The following is a 17,148-nucleotide window of genomic DNA, read 5'->3' as shown; positions in this document are numbered from 1 at the left end:
GAAACCAATTTAAATATAGGTATTAAACTGGACTTAGAATTTTTTTAAATATATAGAGAATATAGGAAATAATAGAAAATACTCTTGTAGCCATTACTTGTTTTTTTCAAATTTTACTATTTACCCATATTTGTTTCATACCTTTATTTTAAATTATTTTGAAAACCCTGTGTATCACTCTGAAATGTCATTTCACTCCCTGTCTTCTTAGGGATAACCACTGTCCTTAATTAGGTATTTATCATTCCTGTTGAAGATTATAACATTCACATATATCCATTTTCCTTCCATAACCCCTAGAGAAGGACAATGATTATATTCATTTCCCCGCACTGACGTTGGATTTAGCCATGTGATTTCCTCTAATGATGATATACATTGTGTTCAAACAGAATCTTTAAAAAGAGTCAGTTTGTGGTTTGCTATGTTGTCTTTTACCTCTGCCATCTTCCACAGAGAGGCTGCTGCCCCATCAGCCTGGATCCCAGATTCAATACTCTGTGGAGTAGAGCTGCACCCAATATGTGATAGATAAGTAGCATGAACAATATATAAGCTTTCCCTATTGGAAGCCACTGAGATTTTAAGGTTACTACTACAGTGTAACCTGGTCTACTCTGACTGCTACATTTCCCCTGTTTTTTAATATGTTGAATATATTTTTACATATGCACGTTTGTATATTTGTTGATCCATGTAGCTGTTGTTCTCTTATTTTCACTGCTGTATAGTTTATCATTTGTATAAATATGTCAGTATTTAATTTATCCATTTTCATGTAGATGAACATTTAACTTATTTCCAGTTTTGTTAGTCATCTGTTGCTGTGTAACAACCCACCACAAAAAGTGAGTGGCATAAAGCAGTGAGCATTTATCTAGCTTCTGCATCTGCAGGCCATGTGAGGTAGACTCTGCTGATCCCCACTGGTCTGGCTCTGTACGTAGGCTCAGGTTTGGTTCATCTAAGCAAGGGCATCTCTGTTTCATGGTTTTGTCAGCAAATTTGTCAGGCTGCTCTATATGTTTCTCATCCTTTTTAGACCACTGGGCTATCCAGAATATATTCCTCTTACAGTACTGGCAGAGGTGCAAGAAAGCAAGCCAACCTCAGAAGTCCATTTGAAGGATCTCTTATGTCATACTGCTAATATCCCATTGGCCAAAGCAGGTCATGTGGCTGAGCCCAAAGTCATTGGATTGTCCCTGGAGGTCAAGAGAAAGAAAGTGAATATTTGAGAACTGTAGTATGCCAGTGTTTTTTACTATTACAAACTGTACCACAATGAACCTTCTTCCATTTGTGCCCTTGTGCATATTTGCAAGAAGTTATTTTCAACATATACCTGGAAGTAGACTTGCTGGCCTCTGGGATACATTCCTCTTCAAATTTTCTAAACATTGCCACGCTGGTTTCCAGACTAGATGTAATAATTTACATATTCTCCAAGAATGTATGGGTTTTCTCTTCTGCATTCCTGTTAACACTTGGTATTGATAGACTTAATTTTTTAGCAAACTGATTAGAATGAATTATTAAATCCTTGTGGTTTTATTTTGCATTTCACTAGCAACTAGTGAGGCTTATCATCTCCAAATATTTATTGGCTACTCATATTGCCATTCTATGAATTATTTATCTTCTTTACTCACTTTTCTATTTGATTTTTTTATTAGTAGAAGTCCTTTATATATTCTCTGTTGAAAGCTGTCATATATATCTTGCAGATATCTTCTAGTCTATGGCTTGTCTTTTTATTTTGTTTCTGATAGTTTTTAGTATACAGAAGTTGCTGGCATTTTCAAATGTAGTTGTGTTTTCCTTGATGGTTTGTACTGTTTCTTTTTAACTACTTTATTGAGATGTAATTAACATAGGATAAGTAGCATATATTTAAAGTATTTGATGAGTGTTGATATACTAGTCCCATGTAGGTACTAGTGAAACCATCATCAGCATAATCAGTATAATGAACATATTCATCACTCCCAAAAGTTTCTTCATACACATTCGTAATTCTTCCTTCCTGTTTTTTCCTACCTCCTAGGTCCCAGGCCACTACTGATATGCTTAGTATCTTCTGGGTTTTTTTTTTAATTTTTTTTTAACGTTTTATTTATTTTTGAGACAGGGAGAGACAGAGCATGAACAGGGGAGGGTCAGAGAGAGGGAGACACAGAATCTGAAACAGGCTCCAGGCTCTGAGCTGTCAGCACAGAGCCTGACACGGGGCTCGAACTCACGGACTGCAAGATCATGACCTGAGCCGAAGTCGGCCGCTTAACCAACTGAGCCACCCATGCGCCCCAGTATCTTCTGTTTTGTATTGATTATCTGTCTAAACTCTGTCAGTTATTGAGAGAAGGGTGTTGATCAACTTTAATTGTGGGTTTGTCTATCATCCTTTCGGTTTTATCAGTATTTGCTTCAAATATTTTGAAACTCTTATTAGGTGCATACATGTTTAAAATGTATTATTCTGTCTTCTTCATGAATTGACCCAATTATCATTATGTAACTGACCTTTATGCTAATATTTTTTTTGCTGCAAAGTCTACATAGTATCCTATTTATGTAGACCTCCTTATTTTGATTCATTTTTCATGATATATCTTTTTCTATCCTCTTACTTTTAATCTACCTAAATATATCAGTATCTTTAAAATGAATGTCTTGTAGACAACATACAGTTGGGTCTTATTTTTTATCCAGTGTGATAGTTTCTACCTTTTCATTGTGTGTTCAGATGATTTGTATTTAATGTAATTTTTCATATGTTTGGATTTAAGTCTACCATTTTATTATTTGTTTTCTCTTTTTTTTCCATCTTTTTAAATGTTCTTTACCCCTTCCTTGCTTCCTTTTTGGATTACTTGAAGACTTTAAAAAATTTTTGATTTTGGGTTTTTGACTGTATTTCTTTGTATATCTTAAATGTAGTGGTTGCTGTAGAGATTATAATATGCATAATTAACTTTTCACAGTTAACTGAGAATTTATATTTTACTGCTTCAAATGGAATATAGATATCTTACCACTATATAGGTCCTTCCCTAATTTATGATATAGCATCATATGTATTACAGCTACATACATTGAAAACTCCACCAGACGTTGTTTTCATTTCAGCTGTCATACATAAAGAACTTAAGAGGAAAAAATGGTCTGTTATATGTATCTAAATATTAACCATTCCTATTGCTCTTTATTTCTTAAATTTCCAATTTCCCTCTGATATCATTTCCTCCCCCCTTGAAAGATAGAATGTGTTGTAGAGCAGGTCTGCTGGTGGTGAATTCTGTTTACCTTCATCTGAGAACATTTTTATTTTGTCCTCATTTTTAAAGAATATTTTCACTAGATAAAGAATTCTGGGTTGAAATTCTTTTAGCACTTTATGTTTTTTTAATGTTTATTGTTTGAGAGAGAGAAGGAGAGAATGAGCAGGGGAGGGGCAGAGACAGAGAAGGAGACACAAAATCTGAAGCAGGCTCCAGGCTCTGAGCTGTCAGTACAGAGCCCCATGTGGGGCTCAAACTCACAAACTGTGAGATCATGACCTGAGCTGAAGTCAGAATGAGCCACCCAGGCACCCGTCTTTTAGCACTTTAAACTGGCTGCCTTGGAGAATTTTTTCTTTGACTTTGGTTTTCAGAAGTTTGATTTTTTTTTTTTTTTAATGTACCTTGTTTTGGGTTTACTAGGCATCTTGAATCTGTAATGAAATAACTGAAGACAAACCCATAAAATGAGAAGAGATGGTATCCAAGGAGGATATTCTAAAAAGTACATATATTTAGGGTACAGGCAGAATAGCCACCAGAAGAGTTTAAGGAGTTACCAAGAATAAATGAAGATTATTGGAAGAAAGTAGAAATGTAGATGTGTCATCTTAGGCAAATTATTTAACATCTCTAAATCTTAATATTCTTATTTGTAAAATTGAGATCATAGCAACTAATTTGTAGGGGTAAGAAAATTAAAATTTACATATATGTGTGTATATATATACATGGAAAGCATGTAGTATAGGACCTATAAAAATGCTTAGTAGGTTATAACTTATTACAATGATTATTAAGACAGAAGATAAAATCAAGTGACTACAGTACAATAAATAGGTCACATATCTAATGAACTAGAACTATACTTTTCTGCCCTATGTTAGTTTGTGTTACTGAAAAATATAATCATTTTAATAAATTTTTGGGGTAATTGCAAATATTGAAAAACAAATCTTTAAATTTGGGGGAGATAGCTGAGACTTCTTAACTATAATTATTCAGAGTTTTCGTTTACCAAGCTCTAATTTATTGAGCTTGAAATGATCTATTTGATTTAGTTTCACTTTTGTCTTTTGACAGAAGGAGTTGCTGTCTTCTTTAAAACAGGTCTTTTAACTGTTCACTCTGAGGCTTAAACTGAGAGTATTATTTTTGTTGTTGTTTATTAATTTTTGAGAGAGAGAGAGAGACAGAGTGTGAATAGGGGAGGGGCAGAGAGAGAGGGAGACAGAGGATCCTCAGCAGGCTCTGCATTGTCAGCGCAGAGCCCGATGCCAGGCTCGAACTCACAAACCACGAAATCATGACCTGAGCTGATGCTTAACGACTGAGCTACCCAGGTGCCCCTGAACTGAGAGTATTCTTATAGTATTTCTTGCACGTTTGTATTATATTTGGTGTAGACTCAAGAAGAGAAGCAACTGCCACAGTTAAAAGGTTTTTGGACAAAATCAGAAAGCCATCATTTAATCTTTCTGGGCTTCAGCTTTCTCATTAACAACAAGGTTAAGTGTGTTTACATCACACTATGAACATTAAATGGCTTTGAAATTTCTTTGAATAAAAGTCTAAGAATCATAGGAAGCCCCTTAGGGAGAATAGCATAGTGTCCAGTGTTTTTAAGCTGGGACTCAAAGAATGAAGGTGGAGAAATGTAAGGGAACCATTTTGTATGGAAGTCACTTGAGTATCATTTTCCTACTACGCATGCTGTGTTTCTGCCTTCATTCTCCATACTCTTCCTCCCCCTCCCCCTGCCCCCCCGCCGGTAAATGGACCTAACAGAATCTCTAGAGTAGTAGGAAGAATAGCTTGAATTTTCATCCATCCGCATTTCCCATACTCTACCCCAGCCATTTAAGAACTGATCTAATCTGTCCATCTGCTTCATTTGATAGGTAAAGAAATCTAAATATAACAGACAAAATAATCATCTTAATGTTTTTTTCATCTTAAATGTATTAGTCTTTTGGCCTACTTTATGTCTGTATTTGCTTATAAATGACAGGAATTCTCAGTATGTGCCAGGCTGTCCTTACACACACCTCCTTTTTTTGCAAATGCACATGGGAAAACATTTTCCAAACTATAACAGAGCATTCAGTGAAAACACAAATCTGTTCCATTTTCTCCACCCTCCCAGTCCATGTCACATATGCAATCACTTTTTAAATTTTAAGTTAACTTTTTAGTTCTTTTAGTACACTAAATATGTAATACTATATTACTATACTATTACTATAATACTTTGAATTACTATATTACTATAGTAATTACTATAATAATTTACTATACTATTACTATAATAATTTGAAATGTGGCTAGTTTGAATCGAGATATGTTAAAATTATAAAATATGCATGAGATTTTAAAAACAGTATAAAAAAGAAAAATACTTCATAATTTTTATATTGATTACATGTTGAAATGATGCTATCAAATATATTTTGTTTAACAAAGTAAATTATTAAAATTAATTTGACCTGTTTCTTTTTATTATTTTAAAGGTGACTGTTAGATTAAGTTATGCATGTGGCTCACATTTGTTGCTCACATTATATTTCTGTTGGACAGTGCTGCTCTAATTATTAGTAAGCATATGTTTCCCTTAGTTGATGTAGCAAGTTTACTCATGAGTTACCTGATTCTAATCTGATTCTTATTCTTTTATAAAGGACCAAGAAGGTTTTTTCTGGAAAGTCTTAGGATTTTCCTATTCTCGGTATTCTGAACTTTCAAAAGCATACACTGAATTGTAGGTAGTTTTCGTTCATTTTGCTTAGAACACTTGGTAAGCCCTAGTTTGTGTCACTGTTCAGCTCTGAGAAATTTTCTGCTAATGCTTTTTGAATTATTTCCTATTTCTTTTTTTTTCTTTTTTTTTAATTCCTCCCTATTTCTGGCAGCACTCTCAACAATAGCCAAATTATGGAAAGAGCCTAAATGTCCATCAACTAACGAATGGATAAAGAAATTGTGGTTTATATACACAATGGAATACTACATGGCAATGAGAAAGAATTAAATATGGCCTTTTGTAGCAACGTGGATGGAACTGGAGAGTGTTATGCTAAGTGAAATAAGCCATACAGAGAAAAGACAATACCATATGTTTTCACTCTTATGTGGATCCTGAGAAACTTAACAGAAACCCATGGGGGAGGGGAAGAAAAAAAAAAAGAGGTTAGAGAGGGAGAAAGCCAAAGCATAAGAGACTCTTTTTTTAATTTTTTTTTTAAATGTTTATTTTTTTTTTGAGACAGAGAGAGACACAGCATGAGCAGGGAAGGGGCAGAGAGAGAGGGAGACACAGAATGTGAAGCAGGCCTCAGGCTCTGAGCTGTCAGCACAGAGCCCGATGCGGGGCTCGAACTCACGAGCTGTGAGATCATGACCTGAGCCGAAGTCGGACGCTTAACCGACTGAGCCACCCAGGCACCCCAAGAGACTCTTAAAAACTGAGAACAAACTGAGGGTTGATGGGGGTTGGGTGATGGGTATTGAGGAGGGCACCTTTTGGGATGAGCATTGGGTGTTGTATGGAAACCAATTTGACAATAAATTTCATATATTGAAAAAACAGAAAAGAATTCCTCCCCATTTCTGAATGAGAGAAGGTCTTGTATGATATTAGACTTCTAGTATTGAGTCTCTGTTTTTCTTTTTGGCAGTGGTCCTGGGAGGAAACCTTATCCTGATCTTTTGACAGTTTATTAAAATATAGGAGGAGATTGGGGCGCCTGGGTGGCGCAGTCGGTTAAGCGACCGACTTCAGCCAGGTCACGATCTCGCGGTCCGTGAGTTCGAGCCCCGCATCGGGCTCTGGGCTGATGGCTCAGAGCCTGGAGCCTGTTTCCAATTCTGTGTCTCCCTCTCTCTCTGCCCCTCCCCCGTTCATGCTCTCTCTCTCTCTCTCTCTCTGTCCCAAAAATAAAAATAAAAGTTGAAAAAAAAAATTTTAAATATAGGAGGAGATAGGCAAACATAGTGTTAACTGTCTACAACTCTTTCTTGTTCTCTGTTCTTTTATCATAGAAGTGCATTCTACTTTTAAAAAAAAAATTTTTTTTATGTTTTTATTTTATTTTTGAGAGAGAGAGAGTGTGAGTGGGGGAGGGATAGAGAGAGAGGGTGACAGAATCTGAAGTAGGCTCCAGTCTCTGAGCTGTCAGCGCAGAGCCTGACGTGGGGCCTGAACTCACAGACTGTGAGATCATGACCCGAGCCTAAGGGACGCCCAACCAACTGAGCCACCCAGGCACCCCAAGTGTATTCTACTTTTATGACTGTGTTACCTTCTTGAGTGTCTGTAAAGTTTCAAATTAGATTTTCTTTAAAAAAAAAATTTCCTTCTGTTTCCTGACTTACCTCTTTGTTTTGCAGTCAGTGGTTTATTTTTTTTTTTCAGGACAAGCTTCTAGAAGTAAAGTGCATTTAACGTTTATTTATTTTTGGGACAGAGAGAGACAAAGCATGAACGGGGGAGGGGCAGAGAGAGAGGGAGACACAGAATCGGAAACAGGCTCCAGGCTCTGAGCCATCAGCCCAGAGCCTGACGCGGGGCTCGAACTCACGGACCACGAGATCGTGACCTGGCTGAAGTCGGACGCTCAACCGACTGCGCCACCCAGGCGCCCCAAAGTGCATTTAAGATAAAGAAAATGTGGAACCAAAAGCATAGAAGCAGAAATGCAAAAAGCTTCCTCTGGGAGCAGTGACAATCTGTTCATTGTAATACTGTGGATGTAATGAGATAAGGACCTGAACTAGTATGAATATAGTGAGAACTGAAAGAAAAGAACTGAGTAATTATGCATGAAAAACAAGTGTACTTATTAACTGATTTCTCCACTGTAAACACCCGACAGCACCCCCTTATTGAACTAGTTATATGCTCCCTTGTAATGTTAATTATTATATGCATATGCCTTCCTGACTAAATTGTGACTCTTCAAGGCAGGGATTATATCCTACTCATTAATTTCTTTTTAAGTTTATTTATTGTAAAAGAAAAAAAGAGCACAAGTGGGGGAGTGGCAGAGAGAGAGGGAGTGAGAAAGAATCCTAAGAAGGCTCTGCCACTCTCAGCATAGAACCTGATGTGGGGCTTGAACTCACGAAATGTGAGATCATGACCTGAGCTGACATCAAGAGTCGGATGCTTAACCAACTGAGCCACTCAGGCCCCCCCCCCCCGATTAATTTTTTTATAGGTGTTTATTGATCAAGCACTATGCCAAGCACTGGGATAAAGCAGTGGGCAAAGACAAATAATCCCTGGCCTTAAGGATACTTAATTACTTATATCTTTTACAGTGCTTAGAATCTGATGTTCAGCTTTTCCAAAGAAAATATTTGTTACTTAACCCAACTTTATTTTTTTTAATTTTTTTTTTTTTTACATTTATTTATTTTTGAGAGACAGAGTGAGACAAAGTGAGAGCGGGGGAGGGGCAGAGAGAGAGGGACACACAGGATCGGAAGCAGGCTCCAGGCTCTGCGCTGTCAGCACAGAGCCCGACACGGGGCTCGAAGCCACAGACCGTGAGATCATGACCTGAGCTGAAGTCGGATGCTCAACCGACTGAGCCACCCAGGTGCCCCACTTAACCCAACTTTAAAAGGTAATATTAGAGGGGCACCTGGGTGGTTCAGTCAGTTGGGCGTCCGACTTCAGCTCAGGTCATGATCTCACTGTCCGTGAGTTCGAGCCCCTCGTCAGGCTCTGTGCTGACAGCTCGGAGCCTGGGCCTGCTTTAGATTCTGTGTCTCTGTCTCTCTCTGCCCCTTCCCTGCTTGTGCTCTGTCTCGCTCTGTCTCTCAAAAGTGAATGAGTGTTGAAAAAAAATAAATGAATGAATGAATGAATAAAAGGTAATATTAGGGGGATGCCTGGGTGGCTCAGTTGATTAAGTGTCCAACTCTTGATTTTGGTTCAGGTCATGATTTCACGGTTTGTGAGATCTAGCCCCACCTTGGGCTCTGCACTGACAGCACGGAGTCTGCTCGGGATTCTCTCTTCCCTCTCTGTCCCTCCGCTGCACCGTCTTTCTCTCTCAAATTAAATGAATAGGATGGCTCAGGGGGATGCCTGGGGGATGCCTGGGTGACTCAGTCAGTTGGGCTTCCAGCTTTGGCTCAGGTCACAATCTTGTGGTTCGTGGGTTTGAGCCCCGCATCAGGTTCTGAGCTCAAAGTGTGGAGCCTGCTTGGGATTCTGTCTCTTCTCCTCTCTCTCTGCCCCTCCCACACTCTCTCTCAAAATAAATAAACTTAAAAAAAATAAATAAAACTTTAAAAATAAATAAATAGATAGATAAGAGGTAATGTTAGTTAATAAATAAATAGATAAGAGGTAATGAGTCTGGGTGGCTCAGTCAGTTAAGCATCCACCTCTTGATTCCACCTCAAGTCATGATCTCACAGTTTGTGAGATTGAGCCCCAAGTTGGGCTCTGCACTGACAGTGCAGAGCCTGCTTGGAATTCTGTTTCTCCCTCTCTCTCTCTCTCTACCCCTCCCTCGCTCTCTCTCCCTCTCAAAATAAATAAATAAACAAACTTTTTTTTTAAGGTAATATTAAGATGGTCTATTTGTATCTCGTTAGGCATGTTGCAAAATTTAGTTTGTTATACTATTCTCTCTTTAACTTGATACAAAAAAATGTATGCATTCAGATTAAACTGATATCCTTCACCTGATTTAAAGGTAATATAGTACATTGATGTAATGAAAACAGCCCACCCTTGAAAGAGTCTAGGGTTCTAGTTTGGCTCTACTGATGAACAGGTTTGCACATGAACTTTTATACTCTATCTTCTCAGAGCCTTACTTTCTCATGTGTAAAATAAAGGTTGGATCTTTTAGCACTTAAACTTCGAGTCTGAAAGTGGAAAAATTTCTTTATTCCCATAGCCTTTGAATAATGTGGCTAAGCCATCTAGTATATATAATTGAATGACTAGAAATGACAGACAGCTGTCATTTCATATGTTTTACTTGAGTTATAATCATTGATTAAATATTGTTTTTTCCTCTTTTACAGACTTGGGTCTGGATCAATATATAATAAAACGCTTTGATGGGAAGGTGAGCAAGCTATGACACTTAACATATATATCCTGTTGTTTACTAATAATATTTTTAAGTTCCTCTAGAATTATTTGTGAGAAATTTCTGAATGCTTGTTTATCTTACCAAAAGAGCATATTTCTTAGGTTGGAAGGCCTGTAAGTGCCTTCATATACTTCTACAGAAAAAAATCAAGCAGAAGGTTTTTCTACATTTTTCCGTGTAAGGTAGCACTCATAGGGAGCCTGCTGTATATAATAAAGGCTAATTCAGTGTAGGTGGAGATTTGCATTTTAATTCAATTGCCGTCATGAAGTTTAACAAGCCCCCCAATACTACATTTGCATTTCTTGTAAAAACACTTATTTGATTTGACCTTCTTCAAACTATGATACTCTATGGCAATAATCCTAACTAGAAAATTATACAAGTCTTTACTCATGCTTTTATAATGATTATGAAGACCACCCCAAATTTACATATACATTTTCATTATACTTACTTTCAATTCTTTATTTTATGCGCAAATAAACCGCATAATAAATTATTCTTAAATATAGAAAACAAAACTTTCAATTTTATTATCTCAAAGCAGTCAGTTAAACATGTTTTTCCCTTTCAGGCTGACTTCTACAAAAAGAAAAAGAAAATATTACACAGGGTCAGAAAGAAAAGTAAAAAGTCAATTTTAAAGAGGAGGAAGAAAGCACATCAGAAAGAAGAGAGAGCCCGGGATGGCTTTACAAAGCTTAAAGAGAAGGAAATCAGAAGGATAATCATGCAGTGGCTGGAAAAGGCAGGATTACAAGAGGGTCTAAATGGGTGGAGGTCAGGGTTAGTAGAAACTGATCTTGCAGGTTGTGTCAATCCTGCATTATTACATAAATCTCTATATACTTGTAAGGTGAAGATACAAATGCTAAGGTCTTTTGCACAAGTGGAGAGAATGAGTGGTCACCTTCAGGGCTGAGATATTAGTCAAGACTTCCAGCCTAACAATTACCTGTCGCATTCAGGTAGCCCCATGCCTCCCTCTGTAGGTATCTTCTTTTTAAAGTCACATATTCTAAAAGAAAGAATGATCAAAAAGAGCATTGAACTAGAATGTTAGGAGACAGGTTCAGAGCCCTGGCTCTGCTTTAGGACAGCTACATCTTCCCTCTTGGTGTCTCCACTTCATATATAATCCACTCCAAGGTGATCCTTGGTGTCTCCACTTCATATATAATCAAGTACTGTATCCATTACTACAGGCACTGATGTCAGGGTCTGATTTCAGAGTCTGTGGCAAGTCAGGTCCCTGTCTTATCTGTCTTTGTGTCACTCAGAGTCCAGCAGATGTCTGGCATACAGGATGTGACCAATAAATATTGGATGACTTGGAAAAGTCAGCTAGTCAAATCACATATTCCTTGGAGATATGAGTCATTAAGTCAGTAATATTTTATAACAAAAGCAGTTTAACAAATCACAGTTTTTGGTCACTGAAGGCATCCAGAGTAGCACGAGAATTCTGTCCTCTAGTGTGTGTGTGTGTGTGTGTGTGTGTGTGTGTGTGTGTGTGTGTGTGTGTAAACCTGAAAACAGATAAAGAAGTTGAATATGTGCAAGTTGAATAGCAAGTTTACATATTATAGGGGAATTTCCATTCCTAGAGATCTCCCAAATATAAAATCCCTAGTGGTCATTCATATTTCACACACACTCTTTAGTTTTTTTCATTTCAGCCCGTAACTGTCTACTTGATGCTAGAAATCTGTAGCTTTGGGCATGACCAATAAGCTCCCCCTTTGTTTCAACCATATTATTATTTTTTTTTTTTTAAATTTTTTTAACACATTTATTTTTGAGACAGAGAGAGACAGAGCATGAATGGGGGGAGGGTCAGAGAGAGAGGGAGACACAGAGTCCGAAGCAGGCTCCAGGCTCCGAGCTGTCAGCACAGAGCCCGACGCAGGGCTCGAACTCGTGAACCATAAGATCATGACCTGAGCTGAAGTCGGACACTTAACCGACTGAGCCACCCAGGCGCCCCTCAACCATATTAAATTGATGAGCTCTACATTTCCTATCATTAGTGTCATTTGCATTTTTCTGATTTCCACTTATTTTTATAAAGCAACTAAAGTAAACTGCAGTACAACATTCAAGTATGTGAGTGCCCACCTTGCTCTAGAGACAAAAATGGCAGTACTTCTTGGTTTGGAAGGCAGACTTTGTTGACACATTGTAGTGCAAATGTTTGTGCTCTGAAGTATCACATTCTGAAATGGGAGTAGGAAAGGCAAGATTTAGGGATCTCAGTGTGTAATGTTTGAAAGTATGACTTTATGAAATTCAGGCATGTGAAAGTTGGCTTTATGGTACCAGGGGAACCGGTTCTAAAAGAGAATAGAAGAATGGCATACTCATGTAGGGGGTGTAGAACTGAGCCTGCCAGCTTCTCCCCTAGCCAAGAGCACACAGAATTCCCTTTCATCTATGTTGTGATATGCATATTTAATCCCTTTGCCAGGTACTTCATTTAAATACTGTATTAATTTTCATCAAATATATCCTGAAGGTCTAGTTTTGGAATGAAAGTTATGCTTCTTAAATAGGATTTTTAAACTGAGTTCACCTCTAGTTTATGTCTTTATGAATGGTCTTTTATTTCATATGAAGTTTAAGAAAGTATTTTCTGTGTTTTTAAACCTTGCATAATGAGGGCCTCTCTCTCTGTCTCTCAAAAATAAATAAACATAAAACAAAATTTTAAAAAAAGGGGGAGGCGCCTGGGTGTCTCAGTCAGTTAAGCATCGGACTTTGGCTCAGGTCATGATCTCGATGGTGTGAGTTTGAGCCCCGCGTCAGGCTCTGATGACAGCTCAGAGCCTGGAGAGTGCTTTCAGATTCTGTGTCTCCCTCTCTCTTTGCCCTTCCCCCGTGTACGTTCTGTCTCTCAAAAATAAATAAACATAAAAAAATTTTTAACTTTGCGTAATGAGGAATACAACATTCATACAGTGTTTAAGCACTTTAGAAGTTTTCCCAGGGATTTTTGCCATGTGTGAAGTCCTTCACTTGATATTTATGATAAAGATCAATGCTCATTCAACTGTTGATCTTATTCTTTTCCTTTAGATCTTCACGTCTCTTATTCTCTCAGTCAGAATATCTTAACTCTTAAGTAGCAGTTTCCAGAGGATATAAATCCTAAGACAATTTCCTCTTGAAAAAAACAGATTTATATAGTAATTACAGTAAATTTAATGCAGATGGCCACAGATTTAGTACAAAGCTAATACCCTAGAGGAATTTCCTTTTAAACTTGCTTTGATTTTTAAATGGGACTCTTTCTCTTTTTTAACTTGGGAGAGAAACTAGTTATGAATACTTAGAGAAGGATTTACTCCCATCTTCTTATCTGTGCCCCCCCCATTGTTTTAACTTTTAACATACCATTTAATAAAAGTACATCATTTGACAAGTAAGAAACACTGCCTTATTTTATTGTCTTTTAATTGAATTGCGCTTGGGCCTTTTTGTCCCTAAAAGCAAAAACAAATATAGAAACAGTATCATTTTGGGGGGTGTATTCTCATTTGTGCTTGAATTTCATACAACCTCCAGATGCAAAGTAAAAAGAAGGCCAAAATGATCATGAGAAATAATTGGATAGTTATTTCTTGCTTTGGTGCCTATCTCCTTTTCTACTCCTGTTTAACTAGTAAATGCCCTTAAGAAATAAAGGAAACATTCCTGTTTCAACTGATAGTGAAACAGAATTTGGTTAAGCAGCTTTTGAATTTGGGGGAGGATCTTTTTCCAGACCTCAGCACTACCTAATGTTAATGCACACTAATCCTTTACTCTTAGTAGCAGTTTCCTTTGTAGAAAAGTCATAGAAATACATTATTATTGGCACTTGCATGATTTCTGCACTTCAAAACTATCTACTAATACAGGCCTTGTATAAAGAAGCTATAGTCAATGTCCCTTCGTTTTAAGAATATGTGTTGTAGATAAGTGATATTTTAAAAGACATTCAAACTAGGTTTTAAGAGTTCAAAAGCCTCACAGTTTGAAAGTTTAGATTTTCTCATAAAGGATATTTGAAAATCACTATAGTGTATTCGGACTATTATACAGATGGTAATACAAAATATAGTCTGGCTTTTGTTTTAGTGTGAGATATCATAGATTTAAAAAATGTACCCTCCCCCTGCAATGTACATGCATTCTCCTTGTGACTTGTTAATGCAGTTACTTCATGAATTTTAGATTATTTCTTTAATGAAACTATATTTTTTCTGGATTTAATTTTTTTAATCACATAATAATTGGTCTATAAAATGAAGCATCATTTCTAAATTGAGACTTTATATTACAAAATCGTCAAATATTTCTTTCATTTAATGATTTAGTTGTTTTTTATTGGTTTGGCTGAAGTGGTGTTACCCTTTATTTTCCTCTTTCTCTTACCCCCTCCTTTTTTCCAGCATATCAAAGGTAGAAATTGTTTTGTAGTTTCTGTTCCTATTGTATGTAATAGACAACTTTCTCGTGAGCAAACACCACCATATTTTTTTTTTTAAGTTATGATAGAAAACTGAATAGTTACTTAAGTAAAATTGTTTCCTAGGCAAAGAATATCTCTAGAGTTTTGGCATAATTTTCTTCTCTCTTCTAAAAACTTTATGAAGTTTATACTCTTTTTTTAAATAACAATGAATTGCCCTTTGAAACTAAATTGTTCATTGTTATCATTCCACCATGTATTTCTTTTTCAGAATATAGATTTTTTATTCTTCCTTCCCTATCAAGTTCCCTTGTCCCCCAACTACTCCCTGAACATTTCAGGAAGCATGCCTCTGGACTGCATTTTTCATTATTTGTAATTATAGTCCCCTTAGAATCTCTCTAGTTTGGAGTAAAGAGTTAATATGTGTTTTATTTCTATCTCTGTTATGATACCTACAAGAATATTTGTACACATGGAACAGAAAAGTATTTTACATCAAATTAAAATGACATTGCCAAAAAAAAAAAAATTGACATTGTCCCCATTCAAGTGAAAGAGATAAAAGTATGGTCAAAGCCTAGAAAGGAAAGGACTGATTACAGTGTTAATAACAGAAAAAAAATTATCAGAAGATAAAAAAGATAGGAGCCATAATTAAAAATCAAAGCTTTAGGGGTGCCTGGGTGACTCAGTTGCTAAGCATCTGGCTCTTGATTTTGGGTTAGGTCATGGTATCGTCATTCATGAGTTCAAGCCCTGCGTTGGGTTCTGCACTGTGACCTCAAAGAATCCTACTTAGGACTCTCTCTCCCTCTCTCTCTGCCCCTCCCCTGCTCATGCATGTGAGCAAATGTATATGCTCTCTCGCAAAAATAAATAAACTTTAAAAAAAAGCAAAGCTTTAATATAACCAGTGCTTTTAATTGCTTACTAGGTAAAAGTCCTTTAAAATATATTGATAAATGAACTTTAAAATACCATTCCCTTTAGGGGAAAGTCTTGGTTTCCTAAGTGGAATGTGGGCACATATTTTCCTGTAGCATAATATTCCTAGTGCTTTATTTGAGTTGTTTATTTACTTCATATCATAGATAAGAGATTCGTCTGGAGTACAGCAAGGATAGTATAACTTCTTGACATGCATAGTAAGTTATGTAAGGAGTTTCCTGTCTTCTAAGAGTGAAATGTTCTGCAGATCAAGGAAATGTAAACTAGGAGAGGGGAGGGACTGAAATTCCCATGGGACAAGAGTTTGATGAATCTTCTCACATTCATTTGAACTGCTTTAATTCTGCTCAAATTTATATAGCAGGTTATGATGCTATGAATTCTGCATTGTGAATTAGGCACATCTCTCTCTCTCTCTCTCTTGGCTTCCAAAGACTTGAAACTAGTCAAGTTTCTTGGTGATTTCTTGGTGAATTGATATATTTGTTCAGGTTTTTTTATTAATAAATACAAATATATAGAAAGAATTTTATTGGTTTTGCTTCATGTTTTTTTAAATCTATGTTATTTGTCCTACCAATCCCATCTTTAGAGTGTGTCACCTGTGTTCTCTTTTAATAGGGAAATTCTTTTAAAAAAGCATAGCAGGTTCTGAGAGTGCACAGGTTTCCCCCACTCTCTAGAAGTAGAACATTCCTATGAAAGCTTTCATTAAGCTGACTTGGCATAAAGAAACTATTACCATTTCATAGGAGCAAAAATCCTCTCTGAATTTTTTTCAGTCGGGGAAAGCAGTTTACTAGTGCAGTTTTTCGTAAAAGAGAAGTAGTATGAAGCAAACTTTCAGATTGCAGAGAACCTGTATTTCAATTCCTGGGAGACTGAAGCTCCTCACAAATATTTCAAAGCCACAATACTTATTTTAGGGGTGAAGACTGAGCCCCTTTTAAAAACCACATTAACATATTCGCTCATTAGTTGTCACCGGTTTATTTTTGCAATTTAAAGTAAACTCACTAGGGGCACCTGCCTTGGTCAGTCAGAAGAGCTGTGCGACTCTTGATCTCAGGCTCCTGAGTTCAAGCCCCCACTGAGTGCAGAGATAACTTAAAAATAAAATCTTAAAAGAATAATAATAAAGTAAACTCTCTAAATGAAAAATACTTGACTCTATTTGTCTCCCACAGGAATTATCAATAATAGCTATATGAAAAAGAAGAATAGTTGAGACTTTTTGAGTGTTTATTATGTGCTACATGCTTTTTTTAAGTGCTTACATATAAATCCACACAGCCACTCATTTAGATAACTTACTACTTTTATTATCATTTTACAAATAAGG

General features: G+C 36.7%; 1 protein-coding gene across 9 annotated transcripts in view; it reads left to right on the top strand.

Moving 5' to 3' along the window:
• The window catches only part of MICU1 (mitochondrial calcium uptake 1), a 248,255-nt gene that overhangs the window by 95,793 nt on the left and 135,314 nt on the right, over positions 1 to 17,148 (top strand). For 4 of the 9 annotated variants that reach the window (XM_003994041.4, XM_019813251.2, XM_006937861.3 and 1 more), the window contains exon 5: positions 10,329 to 10,372. The exons of 2 other annotated variants lie outside the window; for them this stretch is intronic. In XM_003994041.4, the coding sequence (XP_003994090.1) occupies positions 10,329 to 10,372 (44 nt within the window). Of the gene's footprint in view, positions 1 to 10,328; positions 10,373 to 10,976; positions 11,151 to 17,148 lie in introns of all 9 variants that reach the window. 3 more of the 9 variants (XM_019813250.2, XM_023240541.2, XM_045040126.1) reach the window with 1 other exon arrangement.

This window comes from Felis catus, chromosome D2 (genome assembly GCF_018350175.1).
Source record: "Felis catus isolate Fca126 chromosome D2, F.catus_Fca126_mat1.0, whole genome shotgun sequence".
Lineage (NCBI taxonomy): Eukaryota > Metazoa > Chordata > Mammalia > Carnivora > Felidae > Felis > Felis catus.
Note: the sequence above shows the minus strand (reverse complement) of the source record. Positions and strands in the feature narration are given on the sequence as shown.